At 40.5% G+C, this 19,154-nt stretch overlaps 1 protein-coding gene across 1 annotated transcript in view; it reads left to right on the top strand.

Moving 5' to 3' along the window:
• The first annotated feature begins 5,106 nt into the window (after positions 1–5,106).
• The window catches only part of otop1 (otopetrin 1), a 29,569-nt gene continuing 15,521 nt past the window's right edge, over positions 5,107–19,154 (top strand). The window contains exons 1-5 of the mRNA XM_034167139.1: positions 5,107–5,224; positions 5,322–5,691; positions 5,834–5,970; positions 6,242–6,300; positions 16,846–16,976. Coding sequence (XP_034023030.1) covers positions 5,207–5,224; positions 5,322–5,691; positions 5,834–5,970; positions 6,242–6,300; positions 16,846–16,976 — 715 coding nt within the window. The 5' untranslated portion in view covers positions 5,107–5,206. The remainder of the gene's footprint in view (positions 5,225–5,321; positions 5,692–5,833; positions 5,971–6,241; positions 6,301–16,845; positions 16,977–19,154) is intronic.

Raw genomic sequence — 19,154 nt, 5'->3', positions numbered from 1 at the left:
GTGGACAAGTTGGAGTGTGATTGATTGAGTGTGTGAACAGGTGTCTTTTATACAGGTAACAAGTTCAAACAGGTGCAATTAATACAGGTAGAGTGCAGAATAAGAGGGCTTCTTAAAGAAAAATTAACAGGTCTGTGTGAGCCAGAATTCTTGCTGTTTGATAGGGGGTCAAATACTTATTTGCAGCAGTAACATACAAATAAATTATTAAAAAAATCATACATTGTCATTTCCAGATTTTTTTTTTTTTTAGATTATGTCTCTCACAGTGGACATGCACCTAAGATGAAAATGTCAGAACCCTCCATGATTTATAAGTGGGAGAATTTGCAATATCGCAGGGTGTTCAAATACTTACTTTCCTCACTCTGTTACAGTCTTCTGTAGATATCTTGATTGAAATGCAAACATGCTGGTACTCACCAAATGACTAATCCTATTTAGCTGTCGGACCATGTGTGCTTGAGGAAATGCTGAGGGAGTTTTCTTTAATCACTATTGTCACTGTACTTTCTTATGGGGTAGGCAAGGCCTTGGTCTTACTTGCATGTAGCTCTTCTGTGTAACTTGTGTGATGATTTGCTGCTGTATAAGTAAATAGAACTTAATTTCATGCCATTTCAAATAGTTGTAGCTGAAAATCTTGAAAAGTTCAGTATTTTGTCGAGTTGCCTGTGTACTTGCTCTAGGGGTTGTTAAGGTTACAACTTACTTGTGTGGAGCACCTTGAATAGCTTTGTTGTGATTTGGCGCTATATAAACTAAATAAATTGAATTTCAGTTGAGGTAGTTCACAGTCAAAAATTTTACATATTTTAGTTTCAATACCTAGAAACTAATATGTTTCAGTATTTTTTGACAGCTCCAAAATATAGAAAATGTATATCTCAAAATATTTAAATGTTTAAGTAGATCAGTTTTTAAGAAAGGATTTATAACAAATATGTCTAACTTCTGAAAAGTAAGGTCATTTATGCACTCAGTACTTGGTTGCAGCACCATTTGAGTGAATTCCTGTATCAATGCGGTGCCGCATGGAGGCGATCAGTCTGTGGCCCTGCTGAGGTGTTCTGAAAGGCCAGGTTGCTTTGACAGCGGTGTTCAGCTCATCTGGATTGTTGGATCTGGTGTCTAATCCTCCTCTTGACAATACCCCATAGAGAATCCATGAGGGAATGTCTGTGGGATCAAACAAGTACTGGAACACCATGGTCAGAAAACTAGGTACTAGTAATTTTCGCACTGTGGGCAGCTGCCAGGTCCTACTGGAAAAGGAAATCAGTATCTCCGTAAGGCTACTCAGCAGATGGAAGCATATGAAGTGCTCTAAAACCTGGTAGATGGCTGGGTTGACCTTGGATGTGATAAAACAGTGAACCAACACCAGCAGATGACATGGTGCCAAATCATCACTGGCTGGAAACGTCAAACAGAACTTCACGCAGCATGGATTCTGTGTCTGTCCTCTCTTCCTCCAGACTCTGGGACCTTGGTTTCCAACTAAAATTATAAATTTTCATCTGAAAAGAGGACTTTAGACTAGCAACAATCCAGTTCTTTTTCTCCTTAACTCAAGTAAGACGCTTCTGACCGTCTTTGGTTCAGGAGTGACTTGACACCAGGAATACAACACATGTAGCCCACTTCATGGACATATCTGTGCATGTTGACTCTTTATGCTTTGACTCCAGCCTCAGTACACTCCGTGTGAAGCTCCCTCAAGTTCTGGAATCAGCTTTGCCTGACAACCTTGTCAAGGCTACGGTCATCCCTGTTGCTTGTGCATCTTTTTGGACCACACTTTCCCCCTCCAGTCAACTTTACAACTTTAGTCTTCACTTTGACCCAGAACGCTGTGAACAGCCAGAGGTTTCGGCAATGACCTTCTGTGGTTTAACCTCCCTGTGGACAGTGGCCGTGAGTGTCTTCTGGACAACTGTTAAGTTGGCAGTCTTCACCATGATTGTGGTTCTGTATACTGAGCCAGATTTGAGAAATTAATGGTATTCATACTGCATAAATAGTGACTTGAAATAAAATACTGTAATATTTTGAGATATGTATTTTTTGAGCAGGATGAAAGAAGAATATGCAAAAACCTGATAAAAAATGTTGAATTTTTTCGTGATACTGAATTTTTTGAGATGCAACTGTATATAGCCTTCTCCAACATCTTTGATTTTTAAATGGTCTAGCTTTTTGTTATCATAAATTAATTAAATGCTTCGAGTGCCATAATCCTCCAGTTTCTAGTTTTGCAAATTGAACGCCTGGGATCTTCTGAAGAATAAAGTACATATTTATTTATTTATTCATTGGATCAACTTATTTTTTTATGTTTCATTATGTTATTTTTATATGTTTTATATCATTATAAACACTTATAGCCCAGCAGCACTTTAATAAGTTTTCAGTCAAAGGGTCATTTGTTAAGGTTTTTTTTTTTATAACACCAGCCTTGCTGGAGACCTCTTGAATGCAGAGACGAGGTGTTGCTTTGTTATTCAGTTTACAAATCTCTGTTATTTTATTTTTTTATTCATTTCTGGATGTTTCTTCCTATTAAAATGGATTTTTTTGGTGATGTTGTTAGCAGTGTGCTTGCTCGTTGGCAGTGGGGTCAACAGACCTTTCTCTTGGTGTATAGCACACAGAGATGATGTCTGTTGTTATTTGGTGGTGTATAAATAAACTGAATTAAAAGTGAGCGCTTAACTTTGTTCAATAAGTAAATAATAATGTTCACACACAGCCAGTTGAAGTGACTGAGATTTTTTAGTTTCTAAAGTGGCAACATGAGCACAATCTAATCCAACTGTTCAGACGTAATCAGCCATACTGTGTCCTGATAACGAAGAGCACGTATGTGATTTAGGAATCAATACTCTGGTGCTGATGTGCTGATACGACCTTAATCATCAAAAACTTAATGTCATCATCGCTGATGTCATTACAACAGGTTGACGCAATCACAGGTTGTTGGAGGAAAAATAATTTAATTTCCCTCATTATTATTTCACAAATAACCCAGTCCAACACACATATTCTGCATCAGAGATAATCTACATTTGATCTCATTCAGGAAGGTTTTTGCACTCTTGTTACATGGATTGTTTTTATTTGAAAGAAACTAACCTGATTATTAAAGATCTTAGGGAAATGTTTGGTCATAATACAAGTCCACTCTAAAATGTGTACTGATACAACACAGTGACATATGTGACAATGGGGCAGTTTTTGTTTTGTTGTTTAGTTTTTTTTTTTTTACTATTTATAATCATCCCCCTTCTCCTAACTTGAACCATAACATAAGTGTCTCCCTAACCATAACCCCCCCCCCCCCACATCGCCCCACATTTCGTGCCCTTGTCACAAAATGTGACCCACTTTTGTGACGATATCACAAACCTGTAGATTAATTGACTTTTTGTAATGCCATCATGAGCTGCCGTGAGACTGGGTTGCACTGTGCTGGACTGATAGCTGTCACTCAAAGCAACCACGTGCTAAATTTTACAGACCTTTATGGCTTAAAATGTCTTAAACTAAGATGTTAGGAAAAAATCACCACTCGTACACTTGTCATGGAGGAGGGAACTATCTGTAGAGATCAAAGCTGTTCTTATGTACCAGGCTATAAATGTCTTTATTTCTGCTTTACAGTTGGACATTTTAACATGGAGTCCTATGGGAATGTGCTCTGTTTTGGAGCCAGCCCCAAGCAACCAGTCAAGGAGCTGCAACTTTTTCTTCTTCCGGTAGGGCTTCATCTGAGGCCATCAAAGTTTACTGCTTGGGTCCAATCCAGATGTCTCAGAGCCAAGAGAAGTTGACACTGCTTCTGGACAAGGTTAACATAACCTTAACAAGGTTAACATAAGGCTTTTTTTTTTTTCTCAGTAATGTTTGAAGTGACATTTTTTTTTCTAATGTAACTCCATATTGTAGTGCTTGGCAAAGATTTCCCAAAGTAATTCCTTGCATGTGTGGGTATATATCAACTGTTGATGAATGACTGCTCTTGATATGGTACCCTCTAAGGGATTAGAGGTCATGTATGTTCAATTTAGGCTTGCACCCGTGCCCTTCACACACTAAAGTTTCCTTGACTCAATGATATTATGCACTGTAAAGGGAGATACATGCAAATCTTTCCAATCATTCTTTGAGGAACATTGTTTTTAAAATTTTTGTGATCCTCTACCCATCTTGCTCCTCAAAGACTCAGCCTTTTGAGACTGACTTTGTATCAAATCATGATTAGTCACCTGTTTGAACTAACTTTTTAAATATCATTATTTGCCCTCAATTGCCCTCATCCCAACTTTTTTTAATTCAGAAATGCACATATAAACAAATGAATTTTACCACTCAAAACATGAAATAGCTTGCCTTCATATTATCTGCAATGAAATATGAATGAAAATGCAAAAATCACTGCATTTGTATTTTCTACCTTCCAACATTTATATTTGTAAATCAAGCTATTGCGGTTAATGATTAGGATTTTATTATCTATGTGAATGCTCCCTTCTTCAGTATTCCATCAATCAGCTCTGTCTCACACTGTCAACATCACTTCTGATATGTTAATTTGGATACCCACCCAGTTCAGATAAAGTGTAAATGTTCATTTAAAAGTCTGCAAACCCTTTTGATTCTTCATGATGACCACAAAAGGCCTTTGTCAAGTTGATCGGTGAAACTCAATTCTATTTTTCTCCATTATTGGAGCTTCAGTCTGTGATCACAACATAAGCAGCAGAGGTGCTGAAATGTGGAGCTGTCAACAGACCATCTGCCTCCATCCTGTAAAAATCTGAGATTTTTGAAACAGCATATGTCTTTTGGTGTTTCCTCGAAAGATCTTGGCAGATTTGGGAAGATCTGCTGCTGGCACTGCAGTGGATGTAAAGAAAGAGTGAAGATTGGGCTTTTTTCCCCTCCTCCTGTTACTGTGGATATTTCTTGGTCAATGGTTGGCACAGGAAGACCGCTGAGTTGTGAAACATATGGGACTTTGAAGTGCAGGGGGGGGGGGGGGGGGGTCACCGAAGACTGAAACGTAATCTTCCCATTTTCAGTGACTCAGCGAGATATTTCAGTTTCAGGGTTACAAGATGACAATAGCATCTATCAAGTCCATCCTCAGCCAGGCAGGACGTTGAAAGTATGCGTGACCACTGAGCCGGACCTTGGAGATTGAATGAGCATGTTTGGCACGGTACCTATACGTCTGAATTACGCACCTGGCCTCCCACGGACACGCTTATAACGCGCGCCTTTTCTCTTTGCTCTTTTTATGCATTTGGCCCATCAAGGTAGAACACGGCGGCCTGGACATTATGTGTCTGAACAAGTACTGCCGCAGCTCCTCCTCGTCGTCCAGCTCCGAGCAGGAAAAGAAGATTTTCGACAAACTGAATATGACGTGGGCGGCAGAGTATCCGCGGAAGAACGCGAAGATCCTGAGCGGTCAGTACGGGGTCAACGTGCTGCTGATCGGGGCGGCGCTGATGCTGGCCGTCGCGCACCACGGACCGTCTGTCAAAGAGGAGCACCTCCTGTCCTTCGTTTCCTGCCTCATGGTCCTGCAGCTGATCTGGGTGATGTGGTACATCCTGGTGCGGGACGGGCGGCGAAACACGCAGACTGAGAAAGATGTGCACGTTACCACGTGCTGGATCAGAGGTGAGAGCGCGCGCCGGTGCGTAAAAGTAAACGATAAAAGCACCACGAGGTCATCCGATTTTGAAATGATAATCCGAGACGTTTAGTGTTTAGTTTTAAAATAGTTTCATAAAAGTCATCCTTATTTCTTTTTGTTTTTAAGGTGGTTTGACGCTCCTTGCGCTGGTTTCGCTCGTCATGGACGCCTTCCGAATCGGGTATTATGTTGGATATCAGTCTTGTGTATCAGCTGTGCTCGGGGTATATCCTGTCGTCCATGCCACTCACACCATTGCGCAGGTACGTTTACAAGCCTCGAGTTTAAAGCGATAATCTTTCAGCAGTGTTGGAGACTGTGGTCTTTTTTCCTCCCATGTGCATCACTTAACCAGGCAGCTCTTTGAATATAATGTGCTCTTTGTTGTCCAGGCAAGTACAGAGCTGCTGCAACAATATAATTCCGTCATTGTTAGCGTTAATACAGTGTAACTGAGGGAAATCCTTTCAAATAATTCCCACTGAAGATATATATTTTTTTTTTTAAATTTATATGACTTTGTGTTTTGTTTAGGTGCATTTTCTCTGGTTTCACATCAAGGATGTAATAAAAACCTTTGAAACATTTGAGAGGTAAGTCATGCATGTGATATTATAGTAATCTGTCCCTCCATCTGAATATTCAGTATGTACTAATGTATACATTTGTACAAGCCACTTTGACGCCTCTGCCATTTTAATGTATGTCCACTATCACCTTTGAATTTCCCAGGAACTTATTGTTCTTAGTTTACCAGGTTCCATAGTGTCATCTGTTTGCACACTGTGGATGTAGTGGGGCGGCAATTGTGCATTTTGTGATAAAAGCATCAAATTTGGCACAAATATTCTAAATTAACTAATGTTTATTTTCAGTTATAGGGCCATCCTGGAGCTGACCTCTAATGAGCTACAGGTCAATAAAGAATTGCACAGGGAATTAAACAATTACACAGAACTGAACCATTTTAAAATGCTCCAGTGATGTTGAAAACTATACCACATTATTTGTCTGATCATAACAATTCCAAAAGGTATAGTTTGGGCCAGGGGCGTCAGAGTGGGGGGGTAAAGGGTACTATGTACCCAGGGCCCAGAGCATGGGGGGGCACAAAAAACTGGCATTAAATACATTTTTGTGTTGCATGTTATTAATGTCCATACAATTCATGTTGTAAAAGAATATAATTAGAATTAATGTATAAATGTTGCAAAACATAATTCTACTCTAACAGTAATACTGAAAGATCTTTGACGGCCCTTCCACCCCTGCACAGTTGTACAATGGTTTAGTCCAGGCGCACAGGTGACACTCTGCCACACACACACACACACACACACACACACACACACACACACACACACACACACACACACACACACACACACACACACACACACACACACACACACACACACATCCCAAATGGGATCTCACAGAAAGAGGAGGTGTTTAGTGGAGCTGAAACAACTAATTGATTTAATCAATTATTAAAATAGTTGTCAACTAATTTAGTCATCAATTAGTTGTTAAATAACTTTGTTTTACCACAAATGTTTCGTTTCTTCCATATAAATCAACAATTTCTGTAGCGCGGCTTTGCTTTGAACCTTGAACCAATTGAAGCAGTGTTTCGCAGATCGAAGCAGTACTTCGATCTGGTGCGTTGTTGATTCAGTGTTTTATTTCACTTAATCTTAATTTTTCCCCACTAAAACCCCAAAGAGCATATGTCTGTGATAATATTTACCTTTTTATGTTAATCTGACCTGTTATGGTCTTCTGAAACAGTTGATAGATGTATTTTATAACTTAAAAACGGGGCCAATGCTAACGCGTTAGCATGTCTATGGCGTTTTCAATTTTAAAGTTAGCATTAAGCTGTTGCAGCTGTCAGCACATTTGTTTTCTGTGTAATAATTCATGGCTCAGCGTTTGTTGTCGTAAAAGAGTCAAATGTATTACAAATTGTAATATTTTATTCATTTATTTTTATTTATATATCAATAATAATAATAATAATAGAAACAACAATAATAGTAATAATAACTAATAATGCCACAACACAGTTTTAGACAAACGGACAAAAAGAATCTGATAAAATAAAACAGAAAAGATTAAACCAACTAACAATGAACATAAATAAATATAGAAATAACTGTTTCCTGTGAACACCTGGTGACTCTTAAACCTCCACTTCATCCCTGTTTCATTTAAGTTTAATGACTATTTGTTTCGGTCAAACCACATCTAAGCTGTGCTTTTACACAAGAAAAAAAATAAAATGCAGTAAACTGCACATTTGTGTCTTTTTTCATGAAAATATGTTTTTAAAGATCATATTACACTTTAGTCAGGCCTTTAAAATACTTTTGTGGACTCTTGCTGTAATATGTTGTCAGTGGTTGAGATAGTTGCTGTAGGCATCTAAAAATGCTCATAATTGGGTGAAACCTGATAGAAATCTCTTTGTGGTGTGTCGGTGATGTGCAAAATAAAACAAAACACTACTCCAGGTATATTTTTGATGAGAATATAATATCATAACTTTGTTACAAGGTCAAACGTTGATATTGCGTGATAAAGGCCTTTTAATAATAACTCACTTAAAGAAATAATGGCAAAACTCACTTGTAAGTAAAAAACCCCAAAATGATTAATCGAGAAAATAATCGACCGATGAACTGAATAGTAAAATAATCGTTAGTTGCAGCCCTAGTGTTTAGGCTGAAATAAAATATGTCTTTCCTAAAAAAAATCAAAGTCTGGATTTCAAAAAAGAAGAGAAAAAAGAACAGGGAAAGAAAACTAAATGAGGGAAAGCAGCTGCTAACCAAATTCTTTGAAAAGAGAGGTGAGCTTGAAAGCTAGCTATATTGAGTTGGGGGGTCTGGGGAACCAAACTGCACCATTTTCTAGAAAAAATGGTGCAATTTGGTGCATTCCAGTCTGTTAAAATGCACAGGAATGCACCAAATTCCTGGTGCACCTGGAATGCCAGATCCCCCAACTCAATATTGCTCCCCCAAATTTAAAAAGGGTTCTGACTCCCAGGTGTGATCTATGGTATACATGATTTAGACCTGGTTTGACTACGCATTAGAAATTTGGTGTTTGCGTTAATAAAAAAGAACATAACAGTGGGGGGGGTCTTCAATATGGCTAGTACCTAGGGCCCAGAATTTGGTGCCACGCCCCTGGTTTGGTCTATCTATGATTGAATGTTCTGGAGTTATTGGAGTAAAAACAGCAAAAATTGTGACAAAGGTCAGATTCAGGTTGTACAGGGGTCAAATGTTAAAGTTGCTTCAATTTTGGTAAAAAGTGATGCAAATTATTGGTTGAAATAAAAGGATTAAAAAATGGAATAGTTTTGACTGTTGAATGCTTGGTCTCCAAAGTAAAGGTCAAACAAGTTTGACATCCATTGGGTTTTGTGACATGTGATATATGTTACCCCATAACATGATAACTAAGCATGACAGATGGTGCAAACTATTCCCTTTTAAAATGCTATTAACTCAACCAATAATTTGCATAATTGTTTTTTTTTACCAAAATTAGAGCAACTTTAAGTTTGACCTCTGTGTAATTCTTTATTGACCCCTGTAGCTCATTAGAGGTCAGCTCCAGGATGGCCCTATACCCGAAAATAAATATTAGTTAATTTAGAATATGTGTGCCAAATTTGATCCTTTTATCATAAAATGCACAATTGTTATGGAAATTTTAGTTAAGCTGCTCCACTAATGTAGTAGATCATCTGGGTACCATTTGCTTACAATTACATGCCTACTGGATTCAGATAATTTGTGGATTGTGATGTCCTGCTTTTGCCTTCTATATAATAAGTTAGTATGAGGTTTTTAGATGCAGAGTATGTATTCAGTCTTTTGTCATTACCCATAATGTAATGTGTCATTACACAGCCATGCTTGCCCTCAAAATCGATTGAAGGGCTCTGGTTTGGTGCTGTTCTCTTTATTTTGAGTTAGCTGTGTTCTTTCCTTGAGTATTCAAGCAAAAATGCACTGCGCAAAAGTTACTGACTTGTAATTTACCTTTGTGACAGTTCCTCAAGCTTTGGCGGTCTTAGGATAGCCATATTCCTGAAATCTCTGAAATATTATCATTGAAAATCTGTCAGAAATCTTGTGAGGAGCACCTGGTTGTTGCCCCTCTACAGAGAAATGATGTTCTCTCTGCTTTCACATTATGGCCCCAGCAGTGCTCACTGGAACATTCAGAAGTTTAGAAATCCTTCTGTTACCAGTGCCATCAGTATGTTTTGGTTGTGAAGATCTTGAGAGAGCTCTTTGCTTTTACCCATCATGAGAAGTTTCTTGTGTGACACCTTGGAAATGAGACACCACTTTATAGGCCATCAGTTGGAACTGAACCAGCTGATATTAATTTGCACTGGAAGGGGCAGGATTGCTTTCTAATTACTGATAGATTTCAGCTGGTGTCTTGGTTTTCCATACTTTTTGTACCTCCCTTTCTTCAGGTGTTCAATGCTTTTCCCCCTGTGTCATTTCACATTATTACACATAATTTATGGACATCTATGGTTTTGTTTTCTTTGTATCTGTGGATTACTTTGGTTGTTACTGACATCTGTTGAAAATTTCATGTCAATAGCACCTTTAGAAATGTATTTATTGAGAAAAATAGTTCAATACTTACTGTGCATCTGGAAAATATTCACAGCGCTTCACTTTTTCCACAATTTATTATGTTACAGCCTTATTCCAAAATGGATGAAATCCATTTTTCCTCAAATTTCTACTCACAACACCCCATAGTGACAACAAGAAAAAAGATTTCTTGAGACTTCTGCAAATTTATTAAAAAAACAATGGTATCACACGTGCATACATAAGTATTCACAGCCTTTGCCATGAAGCTCAGAATTGAGCCCAGGTACATCCTGTTTCCATTGATCATCCTTCAGGTGTTTCTGCAGCTTAATTAGAGTTCACCTGGGGTAAATTCAGCTGATTGGACATGATTTGAAAAGGCAAAGACCTGTCTACATATATGGTCCCACAGTTGACAGTGCATGTCAGAGCACAAACCAAGCATAAAGTCAAAGGAATTGTTTGTAGACCTCTGAGACAGGATTGTCTTGAGGCACAAATCTGGGGAAGGGTACAGAAACATTTCTGCTGCTTTGAAAGTCCCAATGAGCACAGTGGCCGCCAATCTAAACTGAGCAAACAGGGGAGAAGGGCCTTAGTCAGGGAGGTGACCTAGAACCCGATGATCACTCTGTCAAAGCCCTGCATTCTTCTGTGGAGAGAGGAGAACCTTCCAGAAGGACTCTCAGACCATGAAAAACAAAATTCTGTGGTCTGATGAGACAATGATTGAACTCTTTGGCATAAATGCCAGGCGTCAGGTTTGGAGGAAACCAGACACCATCCATACAGTGAAGTATGGTGGTGACAGCATCATGCTGTGTGGATGTTTTTCAGCAGCAGGAACTGGGAGACTAGTCAGGATTGAGGGAAAGATGAATGCAGCAATGTACAGAGACATCCTGGATGAAAACTTGATACACAGCACTCTTGACCTCAGACTGCAGCCACGGTTCATCTTTCAGCAGGACAATGACCCTAAGCACACAGCCAAGATATCAAAGGAGTGGCTTCAGGACAACTCTGTGACTGTCCTTAAGTGATCCAGCCGGAGCCCAGAGCTCAGTCTGTTTGAACATCTCTGGAGAGATCTGAAAATGGCTGTACACTGACGCTCCCCATCCAACCTGATGGAGCTTGAGAGGTGCTGCAAAGAGGAATGGGCAAAACTGCCCAAAGATAGGTGCGCCAAGCTTGTGGCATCATATTCAAGAAGACTTCAGGTTGCAGTTGCTGCCAAAGATGCATCAGCAAAGTATTGAGCAAAGGGTGTGAATACTTATGTAAATCTGATTCCTTAGTTCTTTATTTTTAATGAATTAAAAATAAAAAATCATGTTGTCATTATGGGGTGTTTGTTCTGTTGGTGGTGTAGACAAAATAAAAAGGCTTAGCTCTTCATCAACATTTCTTTGATGGAACTTTAGCAGGTGCATCACAGCAGGCCAGCGGTACAAAACCTTCCCACCTTCTCTTCCTACTTCCTACCCTCTGTTGGTCGGCGTCTAGCTCTGGTATTACAATGCTTATCTGTAAACACATCTCCCCCGTTACTCATTAAAGGATACATCTCCTTTTTTTTAAGCGCGGCTTAAGAATTAAATGGTAGTTTTGAGCTTTTACAACATCAACAATAACATTAACTTTTCCTTCCCATATCGCTGTTTTTAGTATTGCTGCCATACATTTCAACACAGTATATCTTTCTGTTTTATACCTTTTTTTCAGTAACTTAAAGTGAGCAGCTGTAGATACCATTGAACACTTTACTATACAATAACTAAACATTTTAGCTGTATTTGTGTTTTAAATGAAAGGAATACGTTCTATAACTTTTAATGCTATTTCAGTACATAGTCTTTGGTCCATGCTGGAGGTTTGTGTGCTCTTTGTAGAATGGCACAGTTTAGAAAAGCCCCTGGCAAGCTTGCGTCTCGTTCCGCTGGACCATCTTGAGGAGGTGGGTCTTGTGCTCTCTCTGGGCATACAGAAAGATGTGTTGCATTCCACCTTTTCCCATCACTTAAGATGAAGGTGCTGTATCCAGTTTGATGCTGAACAGACACAGGATCAGTGTACTCTCTCTCTCCTTTCCCAACATGAAAGGGCTTCCTTATACGCACCTTGTCTCCAACTGCGAGTTTGGGAGGTTTAGCACCTCTCTTTTTGTCAGTGTAGCACTTTTGGCCTGCTTCAGAGCGACTCTGGATCTGAATGTGTTGTAACATCCTTTGTGATCCAGTTGTGGCAGGATGTGGAGCTTGGTTCTCATTGGCCTTCCCTGAGAAACTGGAATGGAGACTCGTTCGTTGTAGCAACGGGTGTGGCTCTGTAACCTTGGAGCATGACAGTCACTGTAGGCTTGGATCACTGTACAGTCACTGTACAGTCTTTGAGCACTCTGTTGAACCTTTCAACACATCCGTTGGCCTGGGGATGGTAAACACTTATTTTTCTGTGTTTGATTCCTCTCTCCCTCAGGAAATTTGCAAAATCACCAGATGTGAACTGTGGGCCATTATCAGTAGTAATAGCACAGGGGTTACCTTCACGTGTAAACACAGTGGACAGGAAGGAAAGGACAGTAGATGTAGTAGCATTTGGGGTGAAAGCTGCTTCAGGCCATTTACTAAAGTAGTCCACCAGGGTGATAGCAAATCTACAGTCCTGTGGTCCTCGTTCAGAAGGACCCACATTGCCCACCGCCACACATATTGAAAGGGGCCCTCAGGAAACTCTACACGCTGTAGTGGTGCAGGTGACGCTTTTGCAGTTTTGTCACATGCCTGGCATACTGTGCAGGAGGTGAGGTTACTATGAACTAAATTGTCCATGTTTGGCCACCAGTAAAGCTCTCTGAGGCATTGTTTAGTGAGTACAGTTCCCTGGTGCCCCTCAGGTGCTAGGTGTACTACCCGTTCTCTGAGTGACTTTGGGACGACCAGGCCAGTACCTCGAAATATCAGAGGGGATTCAACAGCAAGTTCATGCCTCATAAGAAAGTACGGTTGCAGTTCGCTGGGAAGTGACTTTTTGGACTTGGGCCACTTGGACTGACAGGCAACTCTAAGCTCTTGCAGTTCGGAGCAGTCCTCGGACTCTGCCTTGAGCTCAGCAAGGGGCAGCGCAGTAAGGAGAGGGGAGATTTCGGCTATCTCCATGAGCAGGTCTGACTCAGGTTCAGTTGGTGGAGTTGACTTAAGAGGAACGTGCGAGAGACAGTCTGCCATCACATTTTGGTTCCCAGGGCGGTGTTCAATGTCGTACTGAAAGCACATTAGTCTGGCTGACCACCGAGCGACTCTCATCCCTGCTCTGTTCATACCTTTTGTATTGAGGAATGTAGTCAGGACCTGATGGTCTGTATGAAGCATGAACCTGCGTCCCCAAATGTACGTCCTCCATCTCTCCACAGCCCACACACAGGGAAGGGCCTCTTTTTCAGTAGTGGAGTATTTTCTTTCAGCAGGGGTAAGTGTGCGTGAAGCGAAAGCCACAATGCGCTCTGTATTGTCTGCGTGAATCTGTGTTAGGACAGCCCCTAAGCCATAGTCGGAAGCATCCGTCGTGATTGCTGCTGGCAATTTTGGATTGTACATGCTAAGGGCAGGACTCTCCAGTAGCATTTGTTTCAGTGTTTTGAAACAACCATCCACAACATTGTCCCAGTGTAGTTTAGCCTGTGGACTGGTCTTGAGCAGTTGTCGCAGGGGTTCAACAAGTGTAGCATAGTCAGGAATAAACTTGCTAAACCATTAAGTCAGACCTAAGAATGAGCGAAGTGCTGGCATATCTTTAGGAGCAGGTGCTTCAGCAATAACAGTAAGGTGGTCTGTGCTTGGGCGCAACCCATGTTTGGAAATAACATGTCCCAAGAATGTAACCTGTGTTTGGGTAAATGCACTCTTCCCAAAGTTGATTTGTAAGCCAGGCTCACTTAAACGGTTTAGGACTGCATGTAGGTACTGATCATGTTCCTCTCTTGAAGCACCGTACACAAAGATGTCATCCAGGTAGTTCTGTACACCCGGTAAGTCTTTCAGTACTGTCTCCATCATTTTGTGGGATGCAGATGGAGCGGACGCAAGACCAAATGGGACTCGGGTGAACTGGAACAAGCCATCATGTGTTATAAAGGCAGTCAATTTGCAGCTTTCGGGGTGAGGTGGTAACTGGTGGTACACTGAGCTTAGGTCGATCTGGCTGTAGTGCGTAGCACCAGACAGTTCAGCAAACAGGTCCTCCATGTGAGGGAGTGGGTAACCACCCATGACAACACTTTTGTTTGGTTCACGCAGGTCAACACACAAGCACAAACCCCTTTGCGTTTCCTTCCCACTACTAGAGGACTCACCCATTCAGATGCATCAGTTTTTTCAATGATGCCAGCTTGGAGCAACTGGGTTAGCTCTGCTCAGACCTCTTCACATATGCTGAGTGGTAGACGTCGTAACTTTTGGTGTACTGGATGTACTGTATTGTTGATTTGTACTTTGTGAATGAATCCTTTGACACATCCGAGTGTTTGAGCTGGAGTACTGTCAATGTTGTGCACTGTGCATTCAGGCTCACCAGCAGATGGCGTATTTGCACTGTTGAAAATCACTTTGCCATCAATGATGCTGATGCCTAAGGCTTTAATCAGATCCAAGCCTAGCAGAGAAGATCCGTCTTCCACGATGTAGAAGGTAGCTGGCACAGTAGCACTTTTCTCTGTAGTTGCAGTATGTACATGGGGACAACCAAGCACAGGTAAGTGACCTCTGGAGTAAGTAACAAGTCTAACTTTGGGCTCTTCCAGTGTGCAGTGTCCAAAGAGCTTTTTGCACATTGACTCTGGCAGTATAGCTACAGCAGCTCCACTATCCACAATTAGCTCCACAGAATGTTCATTTCCTTTAGGTGCCTCTTCATTGACTGTACAGGTAAGTTTATCAAAGGCTGTTGCTGACAGTTTAATGTTATCAACACAGAGGATGGCTAGCTATCCTCTGAAATAAATAAATATTTCAAAAATTGTCTGGATTTAACCCCTGGCAAAAATTATGGAATCACTGGCCTCAGAGGATGTTCATTCAGTTGTTTAATTTTGTAGAAAAAAAGCAGATCACAGACATGACACAAAACTAAAGTCATTTCAAATGGCAACTTTCTGGCTTTAAGAAACACTATAAGAAATCAGGAAAAAAAATTGTGGCAGTCAGTAACGGTTACTTTTTTTAGACCAAGCAGAGGGAAAAAATATGGACTCACTCAATTCTGAGGAATAAATTATGGAATCACCCTGTAAATTTTCATCCCCAAAACTAACACCTGCATCAAATCAGATCTGCTCGTTAGTCTGCATCTAAAACAACTGAATGAACATCCTCCGAGGCCGGTGATTCCATAATTATTGCCAGGGGTTTTATTTTCATGCCTTCCTTGTTATGTCCATTTCACTTGGGTTGTAGGCCAATTATAGTTTGGTTTGTTTGGGAAGGTGTGAACACACATTTGTTGAACCAAACAAGTGAGCCATGGCCTGCCTTGTGAAGTGGGATTCAGTTAGGTTCCAAGTGGACCATGGTATGGTTCAATTGGAATCAGTAGTTTTAAATGGTAAATGGACTGCATTTATATAGAGCTTTTCCGTCTGCATCAGATGCTCAAAGCCCTTCACAATAGTGTCTCACATTCACCCCAATGTGAGGGTGCTGCCATACAAGGTACTCACTACACACTGGGAGCAACTTGGGGATTAAGGACCTTGCCCCTTTCCGGTCAGGCTGAGAGTTGAACCGAGATCCTCTGGTCTCAAGGCCAATGCTTTAACCACTAGACCATCACCTCCCCAAAGTTTTCTGAGCCACATTTGAATTTCACATGTATATTTACCTCTGCCCATTTGGTGTACATTTTGCATTATATCTCAATCAGAAGTGCCTCAATTATTTTCATTTGTGACATTGAAGTGCAAACTGACACTCTCAGTGTACAGACTAAGTCTGATCCGTATTGTGGATTTAGCAGATATTTGGCATTAACATTGAAAAGCCCTTTTGATCTATATTTTGTATTATAACTTAGCTTTTAAAAAACACTTCAAAAAGGACTTTGACCTTGAAAATCTTTTCCAAAGTAAAAATTTATGGAATTGGAAGCTAGTGTTGGCAGAGGTTTGCTCTCTATGAGCTCAGTGCTCTAGTTTGTTTTGATTTTAAAACACACTGCTGAATGAGTTGTCGGTTGACATGGAGTAGAGATGTCCCTCAGTGAATTTTTGTAAATGATCATTACTCTGCACAGTTTTCAAAAACCTACAAAAGGCTATGGATAAAATGCTTGGTAAAATACAGAGAAGATCTGAAGCTGTCACTGTGACATACTGCAGAATATAAACACAATAATTCTGACCAGTAACGGGACATTTTGCCATCTTAGAAATATCGGTATGGAAAAAAACATTTTGATGACTTTTATATATCCTCATGCTCACTCAGTTGTTGGTCTCTACAGATTTGGTGTAATCCACGCCGTGTTTACCAACCTGCTCTTGTGGTGCCATGGTGTGATGTCAGAAGCGGAGCACTTCTTGAACAACCATAAGAGGAGACTCTCTGCCCTGGGTTATGGAAACCTCACCATAGGTAAGGGCCAAGGCTGCATTGTACTGGGAAGAAAAGTATAATGTTCCACTTGAGAGCTCACTTGTACGGATGAAAGAAAAAAGGAGCAACGGATTGTGAGGGGAAGGGAAGTTAGCCGGGCAGCCCAGAGGATCTTGTTTGCATCAAACATCTCACTATTTGGTTTCAGGAGACACGCAGTATTGTTAGCACTGGATCCCCTTCTACAGTGCTTTCCCCACACTTTAGCCTCCACCACCCTCCTTGCAACCCCCCGCTTGACCTCAGGCAGCTTTGTCTCAGGCTGCTTACTCCCAAGGGTGCTGCAATTACAGTAACTGATACAGCTAAGCCTAAGGTCGGGGGCTCGGCTGTTCCTCCTCATATCCGGCTGACTGTGAGGCTGGCTGCACCCTGGCTGTTGTTCACTTTTTAATTAAAGATGACCAAAGTGGTGGTCTTTTTTTGGGGGGGGGATGGGTAGGAGGCAGCGGGGGAACACAGCCATGTCTTGTGGAGATGATCTCTAGAGGGTCACAGTGTTATCATAACAGGAGAGTTCATATAAAGTGTGTTTTCTTTAACATGTTGAGATACCTTTATAATTAAATGATGGAGTGAAAGGGTAGTTATCACTTTTGTTATAGTGAGAAGCAAATCTTTAACAAGTAAGTCCTCTAAAGGCCATTAGACCAGTTGCTGCTGGTGCTTCTCTCTGGATTTCATAGCATGAAGTGTATGAGAGTCTACATCACCCTCGGAACAGGATGCCAGTCTGACTCCAGTTACTTCCCAAGCCAAGCCCAGTACCCATTTACAATTGTGTGGACTGGGACAATCTAGATCAGGGGTGGGCAATCATGTGCCATGAAGGGCCGAGACACTGCAGGTTTTCCTTACAATCAACCACCTCAGTAGGTGATTTCATTGACAATCAGGTGTTTATATTCAGGGGAGAAGCTCATCAGCAACCCACCTGCTGAGGGGATTGGTTGCAAGGAAAACCTGCACTGTCTCGGCCCTCGTTGCCCACCCCTGATCTAGATGAAGTGTTTCATACTGTCCGTCTGTCTGCTCATGCTACTTGTCTGTGTCTTTGGACACAGGATTTGAACCCAGGTGTACATTTTGGCACCCAACTCCTTATCCACTGTATTACCTGCTCTATGAAATAATTAAGGTAGCAGTTCAAATTTACATTTGAGTCCAAGTCTTGATTCACCTTGGTGTAAAATGTTGTAAATTTTTGTTGATCAAACCGAAGGACTCAGGAATGATCAGAAAAACTGTGGTCTCCTTGTGTTTCTTTTTTTATTACTCAGACGTTTGTGACATGACAAAACCACAGATCAGAGGATATATCTCAAAAGGTCAAAAAACAAGGGAAAAAAAAAAAGACAGAGACCAAAAACACCCAAGAAAACGCCAAAGACCCAAATGAAAAAAAAAATACCAAAAAGCAGAAGCAAAAGACCCAGAACATAAAAGACCCACTCATGGAAGCAACATGCTCTTTTGATATGCCCCGAAGAGTAAGACCATTTATGTATAAATATACCCATTTCAGAGCTGGTATCCCACAAACCTTGAGTCCCACAGTATCACTCTCATGGCTTAGAACACCAGACAAAACAAGTATAGACCCCAGTCCACACAGTTTTAGGCAGAAAAAAAACAATATACTGTGTTTAGTTATACCAAAAATCCAAAACTGACCAACTGAACAAAATTAATGTAACATAATAAATGTAGAATGAAGGGATGGAGATATAAAATAACAACAACAAAAATCAGACTCTATTTTCTCCAACTCCAGATTTTCATTGTTACCAAACAGTTCATGCATCAAGTCAGCTAGAATATCCACATCATTTCAGTTTAGTTATTTAAAAATAATTATTAAATTTATTTCACTTATTATTCACTATGTCAGATTTTAGTAGTTTAGGAACACCAATAGACTGCTTCTATAAACAGCATAGAAGATTTGAGAAGAGTTCCAGAAATTGATACAATTTATTTTTTTAAAGCTTCTGAGACTATTTGTATTCAGGGTTTATTGGGGCAGCCATGGCCGTATTTAAAGTCTTACCCGTAGTATGACTTTCTACTTGTATTTAAGACCAGAGTAAAAATATAAATAATTGAAAGTTTTTTATCAAGGTGTAACCCATGATGTCAGCCACGCCTTCAGAGTTG

The sequence above is a fragment of the Thalassophryne amazonica genome, chromosome 3 (genome assembly GCF_902500255.1).
Source record: "Thalassophryne amazonica chromosome 3, fThaAma1.1, whole genome shotgun sequence".
NCBI classification, from domain to species: domain Eukaryota; kingdom Metazoa; phylum Chordata; class Actinopteri; order Batrachoidiformes; family Batrachoididae; genus Thalassophryne; species Thalassophryne amazonica.
Note: the sequence above shows the minus strand (reverse complement) of the source record. Positions and strands in the feature narration are given on the sequence as shown.